Below are 25331 nucleotides of genomic sequence, written 5' to 3' on the forward strand. Positions count from 1 at the left end.
GAAAGTGATAATGTCCAAAGGAGGAGAGATGGAAATAACCACCCCCCCGCTGCCACAGGGCAGGGGTGTCACGGGCCAGGGCAGGAAGAGGCAGTGGGAAAAGTTTGCAAGCTTCGTTTTCTAACTGGGTGGTCCTCCAGGCATTCATGCCACGGTCCGCACCCCCCCCCCAAAAAAAAAAAAAAAAAAAGAAAAAAAAAGACACTGGTAGCTGGAAAGACGTCCTCAAATTCCTCTATCTGTGCCAGTCCCCATGCCCCAAGAGAGCACACGCATGGAGAAAATTAAAAGCAACTGCTTTACGCTCTGCTCTTCCTCCAATTCAGGCCAAGCGTGATTTTGAGTTAATTCCCAGCCTGTTCCTGTCGTGGGGGCTTCATCTTCCTTACGAACGAAAGGCAAGTGGCACAGGCACGGCTCAGTCCGGGCCAGCCAGCGTGGAGAGCAGGGATCCCACGGGGACACCCCCACGGCCATGCAGAGCCTTGGGTGGCTTCCTTGGGAAGTGGGTCCCGCTGGCCAGGCCGGCTTTCTCCTGGAGATGGAAGAGGGTGCCCAGGAACCGTCCATCTGCCCAGGGCAGGCGCTGGGAAGCTGACTGACCTCCACGCGAGGTATGCAAGAGGTTAAAGGGGACCATGCGGTGCCGGCACGCCTGGCCAGGAAAAGAGGGAATTCCCACAAAAAGGGAATTTCTCCCTTGCTGGGAAAGGGGCAGCGCCAGGGGAGCTGGCAACGAGTGGGTGGAGCAGCCGGGACAGAGCCATCGACAGCACTGTGTGGGGACCATGGGCCTGATCCTGCCACCACACGGGATCGCAGGGCTCCAAGCGCCCACGCTGGGGCTCGGGGTCATCCGGGCAGACCCCCAGCAACGGATTTTCCCAAGGGGGGAGCAGATGCGGCGAGTGACCCAGTTTTTCCCATGCCATGCGGACACCCCAGAAGGTGAAACACAGTTTAGGGCGGGGGGAGGGGAAGGTTCAAGGGCACATCACCTCCCATCTGCAGTCCGGAGAGGGGGGGATGGCCAAGGCTCCCACGGGTGGTGGGACTACACGTAGCCACCCCAAGTCACACCGACCCCCGGCCGGCAGCATAGCCACGCACAAAAACAACTCGTGAACGCAGCGCTCCCGGGATTAGGGACTTAGCGTCCGCGCAGCCCTTTGAAGTTGGAAGCACTAAGTCCGATTATTATTAGAGAGCTCCAGCTCATTAATCCTGATGTTTGGGGCTGGTTTTCCCCCCCCCTCCCAGCCCCGTTCCTACTTCGGTTCCCGAGTACAACAGGGATCCGCTATCACCGCTAAATATTTGTGACGCTTTGCAAACGCACCCCGCTCTCTGCCCCGAGCGGCTCCAGCGCCCCAGAGCACCCCAGGAAGCAGGAGGAGCAGCTCCTAACACCCACACAGGTATTTTTATATAATAAAAATCCAAAAAAGACACGAGTGCGTAAGTGTGAAGTACCTTCACCTTTCCTGCAAGCCAAGTAGAAAGGTCAGATGACTCAAAAGGACTTTTCTAGCCTGACTCTAGGTAACCACCAACGCGGTCCCTGTCCATGGGGTGAGCGGGACACGCTGCGCACGGAGACCCCACGCCGCAGTCCGGGATCCCCCCCTTACCCAAACCAAGCTTAAAAAAAAAAAAAAATTAAGTTTAAAAGGCAAAAAAACCCTCAGAGCTGTTAAATGAACCGTTATTCCTGGGTGTGCTTTGGAGGAGCACACCCCCACATCCAGCCAGGCTCCTCGCCACAGTGCGGAGCCTCCTCCAAGGGGGACGAATTCGGAGGGGAGGCAGGCAGGGTGGGGGGGAAGCGGGGCTCCTCGGCGGGGCGGGAGGGTGCGTGCGTGCATCACACGCTACCAGAGCCACCATCTTATCTGGGAAGCGGGATTACTTCACCCCGGCTGCAACGGGAGAAGCCGAGCAGGATCACGCCGTTTTTCCCAACCGGAGCCCCCCGCGCGGGGCCTGGATCTGTCCCCAGGGCAGCCAGCCGCGGTGGCAGCCCCCCAAGGCCACCCGCCACCCCAAAGGGAACAAAGCGAATGAGGGGCTGCCCGAAACACGGCTCTGGGTCCCCGGGGAGGGCAGCAGGCCCCCTGCAGTGGGGGCTAGCAGGCGCTATGGGGGTCAGCGTGCAATGCTTTGAACTCCACCGCCCCCCACAAATAAAAATAAAAAAGCCTTGCACCCAGGAGGTGGCGAAACCCCGGGCAGGGCAGCGGGAAGGGGCCGGCCGGGAACAGGGGGCTCTTCCCGAGCCCCCTCCGGGATGGCTCCTTTGTCTGGGCACGGCCGCGACGCTCCCCGCCGCCCGCCCCTTCCCGCACACACCACGGCATTTTTTCCAGTTACATTTTTTCCATATTAGCCCTCAGATTTCATTATGCCCCCCCCCCGCCTCTCTCCCGGCCCCCCCTAACTCCCCCACCCCACCCCAAGCGAGCACAGCAATATGTCTGATCTCATTGCCATAATAGGATCGGGAGCGGGGATGTCAGCCCTGGCCCAGAAAGGTGTCGGAGGAGAGAGGGCGGCCCTGCTCCCCGCACCCCGACACCCCAAACGTCCCCCCCCGCCGTGGGTACGCAGGCCTCCGGGCCTGCCTCAGGCCTGGAAGGAAGAGGAGGAGGAGGAGGAGGAGGAGGAAGGCCCAGCCCTGGCAGCCCCCCAGCCTGGGCCCTCAGTGGGAAGGGGTAGGGGTGGCCTTCCCGTCCCCCCGGGAAAGTGGGGGGCTGTGGGGTGGGGGGGCATGTCCAGCATCTCCAGGAGGGGACGTTTTGTTTACAGCTGAGTTTTTCCCCCCAGGACTTTCGGGATCTTCCGATGGAGCCCACGGGATACCCCCCACCTGCTGCCGTGCACCCCAAGAGGGGCTGGGATCACCCCCAGCGCGGGTGCTGGTCCCCAAATGGCCTCAGGACCCCAGGGGAGGAGGCACCGGGGGGGGGGGGGGGGGAGGGGGCCCATGGCCTAAGGGACCAGTGGGCACCCATGGGGATGCTGCGTGCCCCATGGGACATCTGGGAATCCATGGGGTCAGCACGCACCCCATAGGATCGCTAGACACCCTATGGGACCAGGGGGCACCCATGGGGCTCCTGAACACCCCATGGGACTCATGGAAAGCTGTGGGTCCCTGTGATATCTGTGGGGTCAGCAGGCACCCCAAGGGAACCCACACCACCCATGGGGTCAGCAGGCACTCCATGGGACCCCTGGACATGCTATGGGACCAGAAAACACCCATGGGGCTCCTAAACACCCCATGGGATTCATGGATACCTGTGGGTCTCTGTACTATCCAGGGGGTCAGCAGGTACCCCATGGGATCCCACACCACCCATGGAGTCAGCAGGCACGCCATGAGAGCCCTGGACAACCTACGGGACCAGAGAGCACCCATGGGGCTTCTAAACACCCCATGGGATTCATGGATACCTGTGGGTCCCTGTGCTATCCACTGGGTCAGCAAGAACCCCATGGGACCCCACACCAGCCATGGGGTCAGCAGGCACGCTGTGGGACCAGAGAACACCCATGGGGCTCCTAAACATCCCATGGGATTCATAGATACCTGTGGGTCCCTGTGCTATCCATGGGGTCAGCAGGCACCCTATGGGATCACACACCACCCATGGGACCCCTGGACACCCTATGGGACCAGAGAGCACCCAAGGGGCTCCTAAACACCCCATGGGATTCACGGATACCTGGGACCCCTGTGGGGTCAGCAGGCGCACCATGGGACCCCACAGCGCCCCTGACAGCCCACACTACCCATGGGAGCAGCAGGCACCCACAGGACCCTACGATATCTGTGTGACCAGCAGGCACGCCATGGAACCCCCTGGAGATCCCATGGGCACCCATGCTAACCATGGAGCCAGCAGGCACCCATGGCACCTTGTGTTACCTGTGGGACCCTAGGACATCCACGGGACCCTACGGATATGGACTATCCATGGGGGCACTCCCGGGAACCTCAGCTACCCAGTGGACCCCGAGATACCCATGGGGCCACCGGGCGCCCACGGGGCTCTACACCACCCAGGGGACCCCGGGCTACCCACGGGGCCAGCAGACATCCCACGGGGGGACCCATTGCGCCCCGGGGCCGGAGGCGTGGGGGCGGGCAGGGGGCGGGGCGCCGGGGCGGATTTTAGGGGGAAAACAGTGGGGTTTTGGGGGGTGGGGGGGGCGGGGGCAGGTCTCCCACCTGGTTGAGGTCCTCGTCGTTGAGCAGGTGGGACTCGCGGGGCTTGAAGCAGTTCTGGCACTTGCTCTTGTTGAAGATGTTGGCCTGGAACTTCCTGCAGGGGTTGTCCTTGGCGGCCATGGCGCGCCCCGCGCCCGCTGCGCGCCCGCTCAGCGCCCCGCCGAGCGCCCGCCCGCCGCCGCGCCCATCGCCGCCCGCGGAGGGCGGAGGGGTGTGTGCGGGGGAGATCCTCCAACAAAACAAACAAAAAACCAACCAAAAACCCAATAAATAAATGAGATGAAATTTAAAAAAAAAAAAAAAAAACAAAAAAAAAAAGAAAAAGAAAGAAGAAAGGTGGTGGTGGAGCGGGGGGGAGTGTACGGCAGCAAACTGCAAGGCGGCCGCCTCCGCTGCGGCTCAGCGGGCGCGCATGGCCGGGCGGCGCGGAGGGCCGCGGTGCCCCCGCCCTGCGGGGCTGGGCCGGGTGCGGAGCGGGGCCGCGGCGGGGGCCCGGTGGGTGCCCGGCGGCGCGGTGGGGGGCGCGGTGGGTGCCCGGCGCTGCCCGACTCCGCCGCCCGCAAAGTTTCCAGCGTCCGCGGAGCCAGGCGGAAAAGGGGGCGGGGCCGCAACGCGCCGACGGACGGCCCCGCCCGCCAATGGAGGCGGGCATCCGCCGCTAACAAAAGGCCTCCCTGGCCAATGGGGTGCAAGGAGAGGGGAGGGCGCGGCGGGGCCGCCTCGGACCCCTCCGGACGTGGGGGAGGGGCGGCGCGCTGACAGCTGGGGGCGGGGCCGGCTCGGCACGGCTCCCCCCACCCTGTACTGACCCCCCCCCCACCATGCACGGACCCCCCCCACCGTGTAATAACCCCCCCTCACACCATGTACTGACACCCCCCTCACCATGCATAGACACCCCCTCACCGTGCACGGCCCCCCCACTGTGTACTGACCCCCCCCTCACCACGCACAGACCCTGCCACCGTCTACTGACCCCCCCCTCACCATGCACAGACCCCCCCCACCGCGTATGACCCCCCCCTCACCACGCACAGACCCCCCCCACCGTCTACTGGCCCCCCCTCACCATGCACAGACCCCCCCCACCGCGTATGACCCCCCCCTCACCACGCACAGACCCCCCCCACCGCGTATGACCCCCCCCTCACCACGCACAGACACCCCCCCACCGTGTACTGACCCCCCTCACCACGCACAGCCCCCCCCACACACACACAGGCCCCCCCACCCTGTACTGACCCCCCCCCCCACCATGCACGGACCCCCCCCACCGTGTAATAACCCCCCCTCACACCATGTACTGACCCCCCCCTCACCATGCATAGACACCCCCTCACCGTGCACGGCCCCCCCACTGTGTACTGACCCCCCCTCACCACGCACAGACCCTGCCACCGTCTACTGACCCCCCCCTCACCACGCACAGACCCCCCCCCACCGTCTACTGGTCCCCCCTCACCACGCACAGACCCCCCCCACCGCGTATGACCCCCCCCTCACCACGCACAGACACCCCCCCACCGTGTACTGACCCCGCTCACCACGCACAGCCCCCCCCCACACACACAGGCCCCCCCACCCTGTACTGACCCCCCCCCCACCATGCACGGACCCCCCCCACCGTGTAATAACCCCCCCTCACACCATGTACTGACCCCCCCCTCACCATGCATAGACACCCCCTCACCGTGCACGGCCCCCCCACTGTGTACTGACCCCCCCTCACCACGCACAGACCCTGCCACCGTCTACTGACCCCCCCCTCACCACGCACAGACCCCCCCCCACCGTCTACTGGCCCCCCCTCACCATGCACAGACCCCCCCCACCGCGTATGACCCCCCCCTCACCACGCACAGACACCCCCCCACCGTGTACTGACCCCGCTCACCACGCACAGCCCCCCCCACACACACACAGGCCCCCCCACTGTGTACTGACCCCCCCTCACCATGCACAGACCCCCCCCACCGCGTATGACCCCCCCCTCACCACGCACAGACCCCCCCACACCGTCTACTGGCCCCCCCTCACCATGCACAGACCCCCCCCACCGTGTATGACCCCCCCCTCACCACGCACAGGCCCCCCCACTGTGTACTGACCCCCCCCCCCCACGCACAGACCCCCCCCCACCATGTATTGACGCCCTCTCACCACGCACAGACCCCCCCCACCATGTATTGACCCCCTCTCACCATGCACAGAGCCCCCCTCACCATGTACTGACCCCCCTCACCTTGTACTAACCCCCACACACACCCCCAGTGCACCCCCCCCCCCGCATTGTGCACCAGCCCCCCCTTGTCTCGCACAGGCCCCTTCATGCACTGACCCAGCGTGTGGGGACCCCTGTGCCATGCACTGCCCCCCCCGCCATGCATGAACACCCTGCCCCCCCTGCACCAAGCACAGCCCCCCCATATAGCGCAGTGACCCCCCCCAGCGCACAGCCCTGTGCACAGCCCAGGCCCCTCCTGGCCCCCCCAGCAGGGGGGACGCAGGGTGTGAGGTGTAATGTTTGTTCCCCAAAGCCCCCCCAGAGCAGAGGGGTGCCCTGGGGTGCAGCCCCCCCCCCCCCCCCGGGGGCCAGCCCACACCACTGCTCCCACGCTTGGGCTGTGCACGGTGACATGGCCCCAAGGGTGACACAGACCCCCATTAACCCCGACCGCGGGCACAGCCCCGACCCTGGTGCGAGTGGGCACATGGCGGGAGGTTCATCGCCCGCTTGGACACCCAAATTCGGCTGGGGGCGGGGGAAATGCAGCCTCGTACCCCTCCTGCAGCTGCGCAGTGCTGGGGACCTGCTGGGACAAAGTGGGGACAGGGGTGCCACCGCCCCGGGGCCGGCGGGGAACTCCTCTGTTTGTCCAGTGCATTTTTATCCGGTGGAAACCGGCAGCAGCGGTGGGTAAATACACCCGACCAGGCGATAAGGATCCGGCGCGAGGCCGCGGGTTTGGCCTCCTGGCTCTGTCCCTTGGGGGTGGCCGAGGGACCCACCCGTGGGCAACACGCCGGGGCCGGTTTTACTCTCCCAGCCCTAATTTTGCCCTGAGAAGAGCCAGAGCGGGGACCTCAGTGCCCGTGGAGCATCACCGGGGCAGGAGAGAGGTGGGAACGCCAACCCTGGAGCACGGCGACAGTGAGCGTGACAATCGCCACCTCCAAAACGCACCCCAGCCCGGCACGTCCCACCGCGCTCGGACGCCGCCGTGGCACACACAGCGTCTCCCGCTCACCCCAATGTCCCCCGCCAGCATGGGATGGGGCCCTGCTATTAGGGACAGCCACGCTGACCTTCCAGGGTTTCGCCGGGACCAGGAAAAACCCGTCGGAGAAGAGGCGGCGGCGCGGTCGGTCCCCTCGCACCCGGCGCTGCCCCATCGTTTGATGTGGGGCCCGGCCTCGCCACGCCGGCTCCGCGCTGTCATCCCGGAGTAAATAAAGACCAGCACAATTGCCTGCTTGTTTATTAATTTTTTGCTTCATCAAAAGGCTGCTTTAATCATCTCTCTCCCTCCTGCCACCGCCGCTCGCAGCACGCACAGTGCCGGCATGACACGGATTAGGAGGGGACAGCGGAGCTGCGGGGTGACCCCGCTCCCACACCCAAAACCCAACAAATAAAAGAAATAAAATTAAAAAAGGGGACTGCACCCTCACCTGGCCCTGCACCGGCTGCCCGGGCGGCCCAAGCCCACGCGATGCTCCCGGGAGTGACGTGCAGGCTGGGGGGTGGCCACCATTTCTCCCCCCGCCATCGCCGGTTTGGGTGGATTTTCTCGCCTTTCCCTTGACCCTAATGTTGTAAAAAGCTGCGCAGCCCTTCCCCGGGGAGGGAGGATTTTCCCCTCCGGGATTTACAGACCCTGACGCCCTCGCCGTGGGTCCAGGGTTCACCTGGCACATGACTGCTGAGCTCCTGCTCTTCAGAGAAAGGCGGACAACGTTCCTGACCAGCTCTTCTCCTGCCCTGATCCCCTTTTCCTCCCTCCCTCCGTCCCCGACCTCGTTGGATTATTCCCCGCCACATCCCTCGCTGAGGACCTACCGTACCCTCCATCCCACAGGTCCCAGAGATGCCCAGCTTTTTTTGTTTCCGTCAAAAAGCCCCTCTGCGGCTCCACAGACACCTCTACCTGCTTGTCCCCAGCTCCTCGTCACCTCCTCGGGGCTCCCCGCGAGCTGGCGGAGGCACAGCACATGGCCGACATGAGGTCCCCTGCGCACAGCATCCTCCCGTGCTCCCGGGACAAGCGGGGCGACCCGTCTCCAGAGGGATTCTGGTGGGGAGATAGAAGAGATGGGGGCAGGGGTGACCAGTGCCCCCATTGATGTGCACAGAGATGGGGTAGGGACCCCACAGGCTGGGGGGACCCTCCGGGAGCAGAGGGTCCCTTTCCCCAGCGCCATGGGGCACTGTCCCTCCAAAAAAAGGGCACAGCGCTGTCACAGGGGCCAGGGCCAGCGTCTCCCACGCCACGGGCTGACATGGCGGAGCTGCAGCGTGGCTCGGGGCCATGACCTGGCGCCACGCACGGCCCCGCCGGGGCCGGCAGCACCTCGCGGGAAGCGGCTGGTGCCGGTGCTGGCTCCAGCCTCTCCAAAAATCCAGCTGAACGGGACGGGCCTCTCCGCAAACCTGTCGAGCCGCATTCAGCCGCGCCGGAGCCAGCGTCCGCACGCCGCCGGCCGCCCGTGTGCCGCGTTCGACGTGTGCAGCCGGCGGGGCTGCCGAAAACTCACTGCCGATGCCTCTCCCCGCATGGCCCAGGCCCCGTCACGGCCGCGGCACCAAGGTCCCCTATGTGTGCCACGGAGGTGAGTGTCCCACCCCGCCATGGGGACGCCCAGTTGGGGCAGCCATGTATAACAGGTCTCTTCAGCCCAGAGCCGGTCTGGAGCAGTTTTCTCAAACGAGGGCAATTAAAGTAATGGGAAAATGGAAAGTATTCGTCAGGGAGCTGCAGCGGCAGAGGGGGAAGGCGCTGCGGTGAGTCAGCCATCCAAACCGAAGCCCCAGCGCCAGGTAAACAAGCCGCAAACCAGAAGGTGTTAGTCACCGGCTCTGGCTGCGCCGGCCCCAGCCTGGGAAGGGCATCGGCGAAAACCTCCTGCTCCGGGAAAGGGTTCGGCGGCACCAAACCTCGCCGGCGAGAGGAGAGGAGCACCCGCTCCCTGTCATGGCGTGGAGATCCCACCAGGACCACCCGTCTCCTCCGTCGGTGAGGATGTCACCGGGATGGGGACGTGGGACGTGTGGCCGTGCATCATTTTTCAGGCAAAGCGGTGATGCAGCACCTTTTCCCGAGGGGCCGGGCGCCGCTGGGGCAGGAGCAGGATGGCCGGGTGCTCCTGCCGGGAGGCCATCGCTCCCCACGGGACCTTGGGCAAGTCATTTAATCTCTCTGCGCCACCACGTCGCCGTCATTACGGTGGAGCCAGACGGATGGATGCCCAGGGGAGAAGGCAGGATTCCTGGTTTAAAGCCGGCAAGCCCTGGGATCCCCACTGGATCCAGGCTGGGACTGAGCGGCGCCTGCAAGGGCTCCCCTCCTCCTGCCCTGCACCGGTGGAGTCCCAGCCACGGGGGGCTGGATGCGGCCCCTCGAACCAGCCAGGCTGGCTGTGGGGGGGTCCAGAGCCCCCAGCCCAGCCCTGCCTGGGGAATATCTGGCAGGGGAGCCACTGGCCAGGGGAGGCTTGGATGCCCCTCAAGCCACCCTGCATCAAACAGGGGTGAAACCCACAGGTTAGAAATCTGTATGGGGGTGGAAAACCACCCTCATGGATGGAGGGGAAGTCCCCCGAGCTGCCCCAGGTACTGCCTCTGTGCCCTGCCTGACCTGTGCCCGATTTTCCCATTGGGAAAAATAAAAGGACCCAAATTATTCACTGGAGGAAACCCACAGCGCTCGACTTCAGCCGACGCAGCCCAGAGAGGAGGCTGCAGCTTCCACGGGGCTGGAAAAGGCCATGAGGATGGTCCAGCGCAGCCCTCGGCTTTGCTGGATACTCACACACACACACACACACACTTGAGCTCGTCCCAGAAGCCGCGTTAAATCACGTCCCACCAAGCAGAGATTTCCTCTTATCCAGAGACGCCAAATGCCTGCGAGTTCATACCCTTCTCCTAAAATTGGGCCAATGGTTAATTACGCTCCCGGTCGGGTTATCGGTGACTGGGTCCCATGGCTGCTTCCTGCCATTGGACCTCGCTGTGCTTTAGCAGGGAAAATCCGGCTCTTTTGTTCCCACACGTGCCCCCCCCCCCTGCCTTTTGGCTGGGCTGTGCCTATTCGGGGGGGGCAGAGCGGAGCCCCCTGCGAGGGGAACGGCTGCCTGTCCTGCCCACTCCCCTCTCGCCGCCAGCCTCAGCATCCCTGATAAAAATACTGTCCCGGGAAAAACCGTCCGGCTTCCTCCATCACTAGCCCCCTTTGGCCACCGCCCCCGAGCTGCCAGCCGCAGCCGTCGGATGTCTGCTCTGCTGACTCCATATAATGCAAGTTTTACAAATGGAAATGTCACATGGCTGTAAATTAAACACTTTGGAGAAACCCATTATAATGCAGCAACACAATTAGCTTTATCAGCCAGCCCAGAGTCATGCCAAAAACCAAAGCCGACTCACTTGACAGGAGCTGCCATCCATGAAACCAAGCTAACGACCTTAATTATATTTTTAGCTTCTAATTTTTGGCTGACAGTATCCCCAATTACCCAGCCCATAATTCGCCCAGAGACTGCGATCAGCCTACCTGGCCTGTAATTCCCAGGGTCAGCCCTTTTATCCCTTTTAAATATTAGACTCCCACTGGCCACCCTCCAACCCTCTGGAATTTCCCCAGGGGTTTTAGTGTTAAAAATTAACAGCAGAGCTCCTCGGCAGCCTGCGAGCCCCTTCTCGCGAGTGTCCTGCCAGAAACGCCTCTCACCCTGAGAAAATCCAACGATGTCGGAGGTGGGGATGGTGAGTTGTCCCTGCCAGGTTAAAAACGCCACGTTATCCGATTAATCGCTCTGGCCAAAGATTGTTCGTTGACTCATTTTCCTTATCTGCCACCCACGCTTTACACCTCAGCACACAGCCCCGGCCGCTGAAGCATCCTTTCCCTGCCCTTTCGCTGTGCATTTATAGGGTTTTATCCTCGTTTCTGTGCCAGCCCTCAGCCAAGCTGGGTCTTTCCCCGTCCGTCTGTCCCTGCTCGCCAGCTGGCTACCGGGTTTGGGGAGCTGGCCCTGAACACACCCTGGTTTTCAGGAACGCTTCCCTCTCCTGACCTGCGCTGGGTTTTGGCAAGGTGGCCCTTGCAGTGTCACCCCCGATGATGCAGATGGGCATCCCTGGAGCCTGGCTCGCCGTCAGGGCTCGCCCGCAGCCCCCCGGCACAGCCACTGCGAGGGGGCAGACCCCATGGCACAGGAGCTGCCACAGCTCCCGGACACCGTCGGGTGCTGAGGACCCTTGGGACGATGCCCCATTGCAGCCCGGTGGGGTGGCGGCAGGATGGGACGGCGGTGCAAGGGGCGGAATGGGGCGGTGCAGGGTCTGTGGGGGCACCTGAACCCCACCTTGCCCGAGGGGCTGGTGCAAACAGGGCGGGCAGGAGCCAACCTGGCTGTTGTGGGGCAGCATCCTCCCTGGCGCAGTGACCCTGGCCGGGCTGGGCTCCAGTGGCCGGCTGGAGGACGCAGAGGCAGCCAGAGCACCCAGCGGGGAGCCAGGCTGGGCTAGCCGAGGGTGCCATCTCCTGGGGAGAGACCCAAACAGCCAGGAGCATGGCGGAGCATCCTGGCGCAGGATGGGTCCCCCCTGGGCCGCAGGAGTGGGGGGCTTCACCCCAGGGTGCAGCACCCTCGCTGCCCTCGGCTGGGCTGCGGCGTGGCAGGCAGGGCAGGCAGGGCAGGCAGGGCAGGCAGGGCTGCTCCAGCCAAGGCCGCAAACACGCCGTGGTGGTTCTTCACCAAGGGGATGGTCACGGTGCGGCCGTGGGTCCGCAGCTGTGCGTGGGCGCAGGTCCTGCACGGGCACCCGGCCTGTCCCCACGCACCCGGCCAGGCACCTGCCCGCGCCGAAAAACCAGGCGGCGGCGGCTGTTGAGCCCAGGGAACCTTTGTGGTTTTGGTCACGGAGCAGCTCTGCGCTTCGCCGGGAGGAATCGGTGGCGGTGGCAGGTCACTGAGGACAGCCAGGCAGTGCGCGGGGGACGGGCGCATCCCCACCCCAGCGCATTCGAGCGCACGCGTCTGCAGGGAATTAGGGTGAAAGAAATGAGTCCTCAGAGCCATCTGCGCTCAGCCCGACCTCACAGTTGCCGGTTTCGACCCAAAATGACTCGTCTTCCCCTTCCTACCCCCGTGGCCCCTTGTTTCAGGTCCCAAAGGGAGCACGTGTGCGAGCAAATGCCTTGGCCGAGGCGCAGCCCTGCCCGAGCACGGGGACCACAAAGGGGCTGAGGGGAGCCTGGGAGGAAAATACCCCAGCAAAGCTGCTCAAGGGGAAGGAGAGGCATCCCCAAAAAATTTTCGGAGCCAAATACTATCCACCCTGTCCTCCTGATACCTCCGTCTCTCTTTGCAGAAACGCCACTGGGGCAAGAGCCCAGAAGAAAAAAAAAAAAAAAAAAATGTCGGGACAAACCCAGGCTTTTTCACCCCAAATAGATCATGGCATCTCTTGGAGCCATGTGCAGGTGGGTGCCGAAGGACGCACAACGATGCGGGGGGATGCAGAGGGATGCAGAGGGGAGGCTGCGTGGGGAACCGCCGATCGATGCTCTCCCACCAGCGGCACACAGCCAAGGAAGGGTTTAACCCAGGGCTTGACCCGAACAGGGTGCTGGCAGCTGCTGCCCGATCCCTGCCTGCGTCCCAGAGCACAGGGACAACCCCAGGCAGGGCAGTCACCGCCTTGGCTGTGAGGTGGCAGCTCATGGGCCCATGTTTGGAGGTGCTTAAGAGCCACCCGCCATCCTCGAGGCTGTGGGAGGCGGTGATGCCGCTCGGGGCACAGAGGGTCAGGCCGCTGGGGCACACGGCCGAGGAGCCAGGGCTCCGGTCACGGCACACACTGAGAATTTTAAAGCCGAAATCACATCGCCTGATCGCTGCTCAGCGAGGAGGGACAAAGTGCTTCTCACTTCCCTCTTGAGGGCACACCAGGGTGGAAACTGCAAGTCTCCCACTGCTATTTACAGAGGCAGGTTTCCCCTGCAAAACCCCGAGAGCCGGAGCGCGGGGCTGGGGCCATCACTCCAGGGCCACGCTCCGCCACGCTCAAGCAGCGCAGGCCATGCCGAAATCATGGTTTCCTTTGCCCTCGGCTTTAGCTCTGCAGGGGAATGGGCCGTGGGCTCTGCCACCTGCCCAGGGCACAGCACCCGTGGGACGAGTCTGCACAGGGATGGCCACCAGCAAAGGTGCATTTTTTTCCCCCAAGCCCTTGCACCGCGCAAACCTCCTCCCAGCCATGCCTCTGCCTTCCTGCTCCCGCCTGGGACCCTCCACGTGTCTTCCCGGTGGGAGACTCAAGCCCAGCAATGGTCCCATCCTTTGCATCAGATACACGTGCAGAGCCACGACGTGTTGGCGCTGCAGCATCCCTGTGGCCATGGCGTCCCTCCTCTCCCAGCCCTCGCTCCAAGCCCCGTGGTCCATCGGACGGTGCCGAGGCTGGTTCCCTCCCTCCCGCAGGAGCTGGGACACGATGGGCCGCATCCAGCCGCAGAGGTGCCGGGTTCTTCTGCTTTGGGCTTTGTTCCCCGTGAGCAGGTTCAGCCTCCAGGGTCCCTGCAATGGGCTCAGAGCGTTGCACCCTGCAAGCGGCCCGTTGGTCTCTCTCAGTTGCCATGGCAAGCACAAAGTAGGAGTTTTCGAACTGAGCGGAAAAAACCTTGATGCTGCCCCGCTGATGTTTATAGAAAGTAACAGGTATTGCTTCTTCCTTCCCGCTTCAGCTGCTTCTGCAGAAAGGTCCCACCGGGCTGAGCTGAGTCACTGTCCTGCCGCGCTCCCACCGCCCCTCGCCCCTTCCTGGTGGCACAGTCACGGTCACGGCCACACACAGCCCTGCCCAGCACCTCTGTGGGAAAGGGGGAGAAACCTCCAGAAATGCCAGTGGGAAAGGGGGAAACCAGTAACCGGACACTTTGCTTTCACTAGACATTCCCTACGGAGTGTTGTGCCACCGGCCGGATCTACCCGGGGTATTTTGCTGGTCGGAGGCACCGGGGCAGCCGTGGTGGTGGTCGCAGCCTAGTGCCTCCTGCCCCATCTGAGCGAGGGCCGACGCTTCCAGCACCACAGTGGGGTCGGAATCCCACCTCAGAGGCAGCCCCAGGGATGCTGCCCGGCTGCTCCGTCCCGGGTTTGCTGATCGAGCCCGTTCCACTCGCAGGGTGAGGTGAGATCTAAAAATAAATATACAGCTGTACCCTTGGAGGCTGCCAGCAGCGCCGAGGTAGCTCTTTCCCTCTGTGAAAACCAAGCTGTGCCATCAACACTTCGCCCACCTCCGCTGCCAGCAGCAAGGGCAGCCCCGGGCCACAAGCCCAGCCGGGCCCCAAGCCCAGCCCCTCCGTGGCCCATGCAGGGCAGCACAGGGCAGCGTAGCCCTCTGGCAACCCTCCTGCCCGACAGGCGCTAGATAAAAGCGGTGTTTAAAGCATCTTACTGGGGCCCATGAGATGCTCTACGTGCCGGGAGCTGGAGAAAGGCCAGCGGGGAGGGCTGACCATCCTGCGGACAGGGAAAGGACAGGAGCGCAGAGCGACGCCAGGGAGGGTAAGTGCCGTGCGGCATCAGCGGGATGTCACCCACGGGGGCTCTGCCGGCCGGGACGCAGACCCCGGCAAGGGGGACATGCTCCTCTCCACCTGCAGCATCCCCTGCGGCTGCGCGGCCTCTCGCTCTGGCACAGCTGCTCCTTCTCGGCATCGTCTGGGAAAAGCAATAACCCACAGGGTCGCCCGCCGGCTCCCCTGACCCAGGAGAGCTCTTTACGGAGCAAAACACAGAATCACAGAATGGTTCGGGTTGGAAGGGACCTTAAAGACCATCCAGTCCCACCCCCCTGCCCTGGGCAGGGACACCTCCCACCAGCCCAGGCTGCTCCAAGCCCCGTCCAGCCTGGCCTTGAACCCCTCCAGGGATGGGGCAGCCACGAACAAAACATCCTTCTCTGCAGAAAACCTCCCGCTGCAGCCGGGCGATGCAAAGGCAGGTGCCGCCGAGCCCCCACTCCTGCAAAGCCCCTCTGACACGTGGCCGCCTGGCCCAGGACACCCCTCCCCGCTGGGTGCCTCCCTCCGTCCCCGTCCCCCCGAGCCCAGGGACGCCCGGTGAGCCAATGCAAGGCCTGTGCGTGCGGCAGATTTGCATCGAAGGGATAAGGGGAAACCCCAGGAAACGCAGAGCCCAGGCATTAATCAAATCTATCTCTAATAATAAACTTCCCGAGCAATGCGCGGGCTCGGGGCTGGAGCTCGCAGTGCAATGGCAGGAGCCGAGGGGGATTAGACGCCGCGGGAGAGTCAAACGTGAGTGACGCCATGGAGGGGCTGTATGGGGACATGGGGGTGAGGGGCTTGTCCGTGGCAGGGCTCAGGGCCATGGTGACATTTCCAGAGTGCTGGCAGGGAGCGGAGGGTCTCCCTGTGGTCTCGCTGGAGGAGCGGAGCCACCACAAAGGGCTTCCACCCCGCTGGAGACGGTCAGTGCCACGGGGCTGGAGATGAAGTGGTCGCTTAATGCTTTGGAGGAAGGGTCCATAGGGGAGTTCGGGGTGCTGGTCCCTGGTGGGCGCAGAGGCAGAGGGGGAGACACACCTGGCTCTGCTGGAAAACGCGTGGCTGCAAAGCCCGGCCGCACCATGCCGGCAGCACCGGGCGGACCTTGAGGCTCCCCGGGGAGGGGAGCTCAGCCATCGGGCAGGATTTGTCCTAGATGGGGCCAAACACCCGGCTTGACCTGCCCTCGCAGCAGTGGGGAAGGGGCTGCCCATCCTGCAGCCCCCCCGGCTCAGACACAGCCCCGGATCTCCGTTTCCCATGCAGTTATCCCACGTGAAACCCCACCGTAGCTCAGGGATGAGCAGGCTCACCGCCATCCCCAGGGCTCACCGCCATCCCCAGGGCTCACCGCCATCCCCAGGGCTCGCCGCCATCCGTCGGGGGCTTCTCTTTCTTCTCTTTGGGTAAAAAATATCTTCAAAGAGCATCTGAGAAGAACATCGGCCTGAGCCTCGCTCTGCCCTGGGGAATGTCTTCAGTCAGCTCGATAGAAAGTAATTATTTAATTTTATAGCAATGTTAATTGAACAACTGGGACTATGAGGCCAGCATCCCTGTGCCGAGTGGATTTATCCCTGAGAACGGGGGGGTTCACATGTGCTGCAGGAGCCAGTTCACGGCAGGCAGCGGAGGAAGCCCGACCTCAGCCCCTCCGCAGGGAGGGAGCTGTGTAGGCAACGGCAGGACAGACGGACACGCAAAGTGCCCGACTGCTGCACGCTCCCAACTACTAGAGAGAGGGGTTTTCTATATTAAAAGGGGGTTTTCTATACAAAAATCAAAGTCTGGCTTTGGAACACCCGTGGTGCAGAGGTCTGGCCGAGGCAAGGTGCAGCCTTTGGGCCCGCGGAGGCCGGCGCTGTGCTGCCGCGTCGGGGAGCTTTAAACCTTTGGGGCACCGTCAGCCCCGGCAGGAAACAGCTGCGGCTGCCCGGCACCGCTCCGCGGAGGGATGCGGTCGCCCGCGAGCCCTCTCGGTCCACAAATGGCACCTTTCCACCGCGGCCGCCCTCGTGCTGGCTGAGAGCTTCCTGCAGTTGCTCGGTTGCGCTCGCTGCAGACCCCGCGTGCGGCACAGCACGGCACAGCAGAGACGGGCTGAGGCCATCACTTGGGTTACCTCCAAGGCCAAACCCTTCGGTGGCACAGGTGAGGCCGCAAACGGAGATACGTGGCGCCCAAAGATGGGGACATGCCCAAATATTTCAGCTTCTAATAAGTAAGCACCCGTTAGCAAGCTAATTCTTAAAATTGTAAGTTGTCGGCTAGATTTTTGTGCTGCTGCTGATGCCTCCTGGCTCCTCTGCCTTTGGCATCTCATCCAGCCCACGCAGGCACAGGGGGCACCGCGGCAGGAGGACGGGACGAAGGGATCCTTGCTGGGACAGGAGCACGTCCGCCCCCAGGCACCGGTTAAACCAGTGCTTAAAGCTCTCCCAGAGAGATGTCCCTCCTCCTGCTCCTCCGAGAGTTTTACACATCAAAGTCGGGTTTCGTTATGATGCCGCAACACCAAAGGGAGATGTCGGAAATTACACAGAGGATGGCACGAACCGCCCCAGCGCCACAGAGGAATTCAGAAGTTTCCAGAATTAAAAATCATTTCAGAAGACGCTGCCAGCGGTCGTTCTGGTCATATTTCTGTTGTTTTCAGAACAACTCAGGGCACAGCACGGGGTCCTCTCCCTGGATGTCCCCAGGGACCGGCACGGGCCACGCTCACGTAGGGTCGTCATCTGAAGAGCTTACTAAGCCTGAAGCAGATTTTGCTGTAGGCTCTTGCCCAAGCTGAGGATGAGAGGGGGCTGGGGCACAGCCGGGCACCCCCCCGCGAGGGGTCCCGGCCCTAGCCAAGGGACGAGGTGGCTGCAGGGCAGCCCCGCGGTGGCCACCCCATACCTACTCACCTTCCGTTCTGCAGCCATGGATGGGACGCACGTCCGGTGGGATGCCATGAACAACTGCACCGATGGGCAGTACTGGGACACCCTCGTTAACCAGTGCATCCCCTGCAGCGTCGTATGCGGCCGGTCCACAGTGAGGAGGTGTGCTGCCCTGTGCGGTGAGTGCCGGGCGGCCGGGCCTGGGGTCGCGTCCTGCGGGGCTGCCCTTGGACCCAGCGGGCAGCAATGGGGCAAAGCCGGGAGGGGACATCAGGTCCTGGGAGGAACCGCAGGGCAGGCTCCGAGCCAGCTCAGCTCAGCAGAGCTTCAAGCCAAAAACGCTGGGGAACGTGACAGCTTCCCAGCCATGGGCTGGGTCTGGCAACAGCTCGGCACAGACCGCGATCAAGTTGTCCACGTCTGTGTACGTCTCCTTTCTGGGGTCACTGGGAGCCTTCCCAGAGCTGCGTCAACGCTCGTATCCCCCATCGGTGACACCCCACCCTCCAAAGGCAGGGCCTCGAGACACATCAGGTTCATTTGATGTGGATAATCATAAACTCAAGTACGCTTTCAAGGCTGTACCGCGAGCCCTGTGCTGGAGCAGACACCGAGGTGCAGCGATAATGGTTGAGGACAAGGGAGACAGACGCTCTTTGCACCCAAACCCCGTGCACGACCCTGTGCGTGGCCCCTTCCCTCCCCGTGGAGCCGCAGCGCGGGGCGGCTGCACCCTGTCCCAGGGGACCCAGCCCCGCACGCAGCGACAAGTCACGTCTCCCCACTGGGGACAGGAGATGCCATCCCTGGGGTCCCGAGCCGGTGCTCAGGCAGATTTTGGGGTGTCCTAAAGGCCCCGGGGTGGCAGCAGCTCTGAGAGCAGCAACAAGGAGCTGCCGCAGGTGGGTACGGCTGCACGCGTCTGGCTGGGTACCGTCCCCTCCCCGCGCAGCTGCCAGCTGATGCCTTTCCCCAGTATTCATCGTATGGCCAAACGCCACCGAAAATGCCCTGGATTTGTCACGCTGCCAGCCCCGGAGAGGTTGTCAACACTTAGGGCAGCGTGCAGGTCTCGCCCTGTGCCCATCCGAGCCGCGGGCTCGTTCAGAGCGGCCGTGGGCTCGTCCTCGCGTGAACCCAAGCACCAGGGTGGAGGGAGGGCAGCGGTTTGGGAGCTTCGCGCTCAAATAACAGGGGAGGAGGAGGAGGAGGAGGAGGATGTGCTCAGGACACCGCGTTCATCTCCCTCCCCTCCCGCAGAGTCCATGGACTGCAACAGGAAAGCCGGCTTCTACTACGACGAGCTCCTGAAAAAATGCATCAACTGCAGCACGATCTGCGGGCAGCACCCGAAGCAATGCGCCCCGTCCTGCGAACGTAAGGCTGCGCCGGAGGGCAGGGAGAGCCGGGATGTGGGGCTGGGCTGGAAGAGGAGCCGGGTTATGGAACCAAAGCTGGGAAAGGGGCAGCAAAACCCCCCTCTCTTGGTCCCGGGGGTTGTGTGCGTGCTGCCATTTCATTAGGACCGGGGAAAAGAAAGCCAGGGGGTCTGTCTCTCTCCCCTTTTCTCCATCACACCGGGGCTCTTCCCTTTCGCCCGTCGGTGTTTTACAGACCCGGCCTTCAGCTCTGTCAGCCAGGGGCAGGAGGGGCAGTCACGTCTCCCACCTTCCTGAGCCGCCTCCAGCCCTCGGGGAGGGGGAAGCAGGAGAGGACGGGTTATTTTCCCCCGAGATCTCCAAGTCCAGCGCTGGGGTTGAGCCGTGAGCCCTGGAGAAGGGTGGGAATGGGGGGTGGGAAGGGATCTCCTCTACTTTGCCGTGGAAGAGAAATGCAAGCAAACAGAGGCGGTGCACGGTTGCTTTCAAATTCTTTCCAAGCAGAACGCACGAGCGCAACCCCCTTTCCCTAGCAAAGAGTCGATAGCGTGGAGCGTGTCCCCGCGGGGTCTCTAAGCACACCCCTCTCTGCCCGGCCCACAGCAGGTGCCCTGGTGGCCACCCCGCCTCCGGCAGCCGCCCTGGACACGGCCTTGCCCCCGGGGGCCGTGCTGGAGCAGAAGCCGTGCGTGGAGCAGGAGCCGTGGCTGGTGGTGTACCTGCTGCTGGGGCTCTGCCTCTGCGCCCTCCTCTGCTCCCTGCTCCTGGGCTGGACCCACCTGCGGAGGAAGGGAGAGGTGGTCTCCTGCCAAGCCAGCCCTGGGACCTGCCACCGCAGGGACGACTCCTCCAAAGGTGAGTGCTGGGGACACTGGGGGAGGACGGGGAGGTTGCGGTGGGCAGGGGCTCAGGCGCCGCTGGGGGGGACAGAAACGGGAGCCAGGACATAAGAAGGGTGGGGAGGAAAAACGAAGCCAGCGATGGGCACCGCGGTTCAGCCTGAGCCTGCAAGAGGAGCAGGATGGCAGCCCTGTGCCCCGATTCTCCACCGCACCCCCAGCTTCTACGTCTCTCCCGCGAAGTCACCAGCGCCGGGGCTGGAGCCGCACCATCAACCCGCAGCTGTTCGGCTCCGGCCAGAGGCTGAGCTGTGGGGAGGAGGAGCCGCAAAAAGCCAACCCTCTTCCAAAATGAACCGCCTGCCCAAGGAAAGGCTTTCGTGGCAATCGCAGCTCTGGGTTCCTTCGCCCGGGGCTGTGCCGGGGCCGCTTTGGGGCGAGCGGCTGCCTGGCAAGAACCATGGTAACACCGGCGACTTGCTGCTTCAAACGGGCTAACGATGCAGACGGTCCACTGAATTACCTTGTGGCCTACCTGCGCATAGGAAGTTCCACCTAAACACGAGGAGGAACTTGTTACTTTGAGGGTGGCAGAGCCCTGGCACAGGCTGCCCAGAGAGGTGGTGGAGTCTCCATCTCTGGAGACATTCCAAACCCACCTGGACACGTTCCTGTGCCACCTGCTCCGGGTGACCCTGCTCTGGCAGGGGTTGGACTGGATGATCTCCAGAGGTCCCTTCCAACCCTGTGGTTCTATGATTCTATGATCAAACGCTGAAGTTTTAGCCCTGGAACCAGAGGAGCTTCACAAATCTTTGCTTTAGGGAGAAAAGACAGGGAAAGGATAACGTGCGGTAAGTCAAGATAGAAAAAAAAAAAAAAAAGATGCTTTTATTCTCCCTCCTCTGCTCCTCCCTCGCCTTTAAAAATAAAAAGGTCCGTTTACCTATTTATGTATAACACGTACACGTTTACATTTGTACACTTCAAAGCCATCATGCTGGATGTCAAAAATCAGAGAGAAAAAGCCCAGGAGCCGGCGTGCGGCTCAGCCACTCTCCAGCAGAGCTGTAATTCAAGCCATTCCCATCTGCTTTGGTCGAAGGACACGGTAGCGTTGAACGCTCCACTTTTAAGGGAAGCTGTCAGGTTCAGGGAGATTTACTGGGTGTTTTTTAATACCCCCAGCCTAACCTGGCGCTTATCAGGTCTCAGATGTCGGAGCAGAGCCCTGCGGCAGCTCGTGTCCAGCCCACGGAGCGTGGTGGGACCCCTGAAGCAGCCGCCGGCCGCGCTGCACTCGCTGGAGCACCGGCAGCTTGCGCAGCGCTGTGCCATCGGCTTCACACGTGCTACAAAACCAGCGTTTAACGAAAAAACAGTTTACGTGTAGTGTTATCAATATTACAATTGCTTTAGTGCTAAACCTTCCTGCTGAAGGCACTGCCCAATTTCCCCCTGGGGTCTCATGAGGTGTGAGCCTGTAGGTGATGCTTTACATACAACACGCGCACCGTGGGCTTTACGGAAGCGGTGGGAGGTGGACGTCCTCTCCAGCTCCCGGAGCAGCTCTTTAGAGACTCCTGTGCAGCACTGCAAAGCATTTCTTAGGTGAAAGAATCTCCTAAAACCCCTTAAACTAACACACGTGGTTTATCTGCAGATCGTCTGGTGGAAGCGGGCAGCGTTGGTGATGGATCCACCGGCAGCAGGGTTCCCGAGCCGGTGGAAACCTGTGGCTTCTGCTTCCCTGGACACGGCTCCGCTGTACAAGAGACCAAATCGTGCCACAGCACCTCCTACCCCATCGGGGAGAGAGCTGCTCCCTCTCACACCGGCATATGCAGCACGGGAAGCGCTGGGGCCATTCCCAGCCCTGACGACGGCCACTTCAAAATCATATGTTCTCCTTCACAAGAGAAGACGCCTGTGGCCTGACCGCAGAGAACGTTCCTGCACAGGCTCAGACAGAAGGCACGCTCCCTCCGCCCCCAAAACACAAAAGCTGCTTCACCCTCTGTTTCCAGTGACTGCAGCGGCTTCCGCCACGACCAGCGGACCTGGCACAGTCTTTGCCCCAGGGCTGTGGCTACAGACAGCGCTGTTTTCTTCCACTTGGGAAATGAAATTCTCATTATTCTTGTGCGCTCCCAGCGGTAGAAGTCGCTTCCCACTGAGCAGTGTCTTCACCCTCCGACTTGACCTCTGCAGGCTCCTCCGCGCGTCCCAGTCAGGGGGAGCGATGTCTCATCGGGGCTTTTCACCCAGGTTCCACCATCAGCGTCACTTTGTCTCTGCAAAGGGTGTTGATGCAGAGCCAGGATCAGCCTGTGGTGTCCCCATGGAGAGCACCCCTTTCCCTGCTTGAAAACTCTACCGGGTACCACAAGCGATTTGCAAGCAGAGCTGCGAGCATCTCCGACATGGACCCACACCTGAGAAGTTACTCGTGGAAGTTATAACATCCAGTGAATGCCGCTGCCACGCTCTCAGAGCGGCGTGTTTTCCAACCTCAACAGAAGTTTCTTTACAGGACAGAAAATTTGGTAGGACACAACGCGGAGAGCTCCACTGCCAGCTTTCACCGCTGCTTGGAAGGGGAGGACAGGCCACGGGCTTTGCCGTGTTACAGGACACGATGGCGCACGGGAGGAGCTGGGACAGGCACCAAAATCCCTGATGGAGCTGGGTTTAAATGTGAAAACTCATCCAAGGCTGAGAACTTTCTAAGAGACTGGATTTATGTACATCTGGTCTGGGTTACTCAAAATAGCTGGTAAAAGCGATGAACCAGCTAGAGATACAGCTGCTTTGAAGGAAGATTTTTATCTGACCTGGCTTTGAAAGCTACCATGGAAAAATACGGGCTTCAACACGTAACTTGAAGTTCTCATTTTCGCTAATGGAGAATGCAGGAATTTTTCACTTGGTGAGAAACCACTGCTGGTAGGAGCTCATCCCCTCCACTCACTCAAACCAGAACCTCAAACTTGGAAGAATAAATTTGAGTCAATATATGCACAAATTGGTGCTGGGAAAGTAAGACAGGTGAAGAAAGTGTGAGCAGATAGTTCTAACAGACCCTGTCCCCTCCATATGATGTATTTCTTTAAATGTCAATGTTTTCTTATCACTAAAGAAGGCGCCACCCCGGTGGTGACCATAACAAAGTCCATGCCATGAGTGATGTTCAGTCACAAAGCGGAATGGCGTTAGGACCACACAGAACCCACGAGAACTAGAAAGCCCAAGAGGTGGTTTAAGGGGAGGGCTAAGAGCCCAGGCGTTGGTCCGACATGGGGTAAAGTCTAGCTGTCTTGAATCGCTCCAGGAACCAAGCTGACGATTCTCCATCTCGTTACCTTTGCGTCTTGCCTTTCGTCTCTGCCCTCCGTTTAGCAAAGCCCTTATCGCGCGGCAGCACGAGGGATGAGGTTTGTATCGTGCTGCGTTTGCAGCCGAGGGGAGAAAATAAGCCTTCGCAAAACCAAAACCTCGCTTTACTCAGATGGGTCTCCTAAAGGCGATGGGTCTCCTAAAGGCGATGGGTCTCCTAAAGGCGATGGGTCTCCTAAAGGCGATGGGTCTCCCAAACGCCTGAAGGCCACCACGCCATGGTGCGATGGGGAGAGCAAGGGCTCACCCAGGTGCGCTGAGAACAAAACACAGACCGCGGCCAGGAGCAGCTGCCGGCAGGGAACAGTGACAGCGTCAGCCCCCGCTGGCTCGGCCTCCCCCCGGACCTGCACCCCCTGAACCTCACACTCTTGTCACCTCCCACCCTCCCTCGGCCTCCAGCGCTCTCACCCTCCATACCTCCTCCACCTCCACTCTTAACCTGAAGACCCCCTTGGCCTCCCCGCCAGCTCCGTCTCCTGCTCCCCCTTGGTCTCTCCTCCCACATAGCCATCACCCCTGAGGCCTCCATCATCTTCCATGGCCTTAGCTCCTGTCGTTTCCCTCCTGGGGAATCTGCTCCAGCAGCCTCTGGTCTCATGGTCCCATGGTCTCGAGTCCTGTGGCCTCCTGCCCCATGGCTCAGCTCCCACAGGCTCCGACACCATGGCCCCGAACACCACAGCATCACTAGCATCCCAATTTCTCTAAACGTCCAAAGTCTTTTGGCCCCAGAAGCCACCCTGGCCCACAGCTATGCTCAGCCTCCCACCCACTTTTGACCTCAACCCTTGCTGAACCTCAACTGTTCCTTGGAGTCCCACCCACTTTTGGCCTCCACCTCTGCAAAGCCTCAGCTCTTCCTTAGACTCCCACCTCCTTTTGGCCTCCCACCTCTGCTCAGCCTCAACTTCTCATGGGCCTGCATCTTTGTGTAGACCAATCTCTACGTGAGCTTCCCCCAGTCTCGGGTTCCGTTCCGGCTCAGCCTTACTCTTTTTCTGCCTCCACCTTTTGGCATCCGCTCTTGCTCTGCCTTTTGTCTCCTACACCCTTTAGTCTCCCCGAGCCTCCCACTTGCATTCCCGCTCAGCCTCCGCTCCTGCTCACCCTCACACTCCTCTTCCACCTCCCTCAGCCTTTTGTCCTGTCCCTGCTCTCCCAGGCTCCTGTTGGTGCTCACCCTCCCAAAGCCTCCTGGCCTCTCCTCACCCTCCACCGCTGCTCAGTGTCCCACTCCCTCTATGGCCTCCTACAGCACCATGTCCTCCACTCTCGCTGGGCCTCCCCACCACCTTGACCTCCCACTCAGGCTGGGTGGGAGCGCTGCCTCTCTTCCTCTTCTTGGCTTCCCCTCCCCACCTCTGTGGGGCAAAGGGGTTTTGCACTTACCTGGGGGCAGCACCAGCACGTCCCCCCCCGGCACCAGGGCTGGGAGAGCCCCCAGGCCCATGGCCACTTCTGCCCAAGCGCTTCCCAGTGAGGACGGGGGCTCCAGGAGATAGAAAACCCTCCTAAAGCAGACGTGGTGCCTCATCACGCTACCCCTTCCCAGCACGGAGCTCCTGCGGCAGCTTCAGCCCGGCTCCGGTGTCCTGCGGACATTCAAGTGCCACCTCCAGGGACAGACGCTCGTCGCCCGCGGGAACCCCCGGCCACACCACTTGTGCAAGGAGATTCAGAACCTCATTTAAAAATGGGATAGAAACAACTGAACACGTGCCACCAGTTTTGCAATTAGGGCATCTCTTGAGGATCAAGAGGCATCATTCAAACGAGAAAGCTTTTGGGAAAGC

The 25331-nt window shown here is 61.9% G+C and overlaps 2 protein-coding genes across 9 annotated transcripts in view; one reads left to right on the forward strand and one right to left on the reverse strand.

Annotated features, from left to right (window-relative positions):
- MPRIP (myosin phosphatase Rho interacting protein) overlaps window positions 1-4718 on the reverse strand; it is an 83085-nt gene extending 78367 nt beyond the window's left edge. For 5 of the 8 annotated variants that reach the window (XM_063343324.1, XM_063343322.1, XM_063343325.1 and 2 more), the window contains exon 1: window positions 4235-4718. In XM_063343324.1, the coding sequence (XP_063199394.1) occupies window positions 4235-4354 (120 nt within the window). In that variant the 5' untranslated portion in view covers window positions 4355-4718. The remainder of the gene's footprint in view (window positions 1-4234) is intronic. The other 3 variants (XM_063343327.1, XM_063343329.1, XM_063343330.1) reach the window with 3 other exon arrangements.
- Window positions 4719-15719: 11001 nt separating this feature from the next.
- TNFRSF13B (TNF receptor superfamily member 13B) lies at window positions 15720-23684 on the forward strand. The gene is made up of 5 exons (XM_063343877.1): window positions 15720-15786; window positions 17960-18100; window positions 19182-19298; window positions 19904-20155; window positions 21803-23684. The coding sequence occupies exons 2-5, from the start codon at window positions 17962-17964 to the stop codon at window positions 22075-22077; spliced, it is 783 nt and encodes a 260-aa protein (XP_063199947.1). The 5' UTR covers window positions 15720-15786; window positions 17960-17961; the 3' UTR covers window positions 22078-23684.
- The last annotated feature ends 1647 nt before the right edge of the window (window positions 23685-25331 follow it).

This window comes from Chroicocephalus ridibundus, chromosome 8 (genome assembly GCF_963924245.1).
Source record: "Chroicocephalus ridibundus chromosome 8, bChrRid1.1, whole genome shotgun sequence".
NCBI lineage: Eukaryota > Metazoa > Chordata > Aves > Charadriiformes > Laridae > Chroicocephalus > Chroicocephalus ridibundus.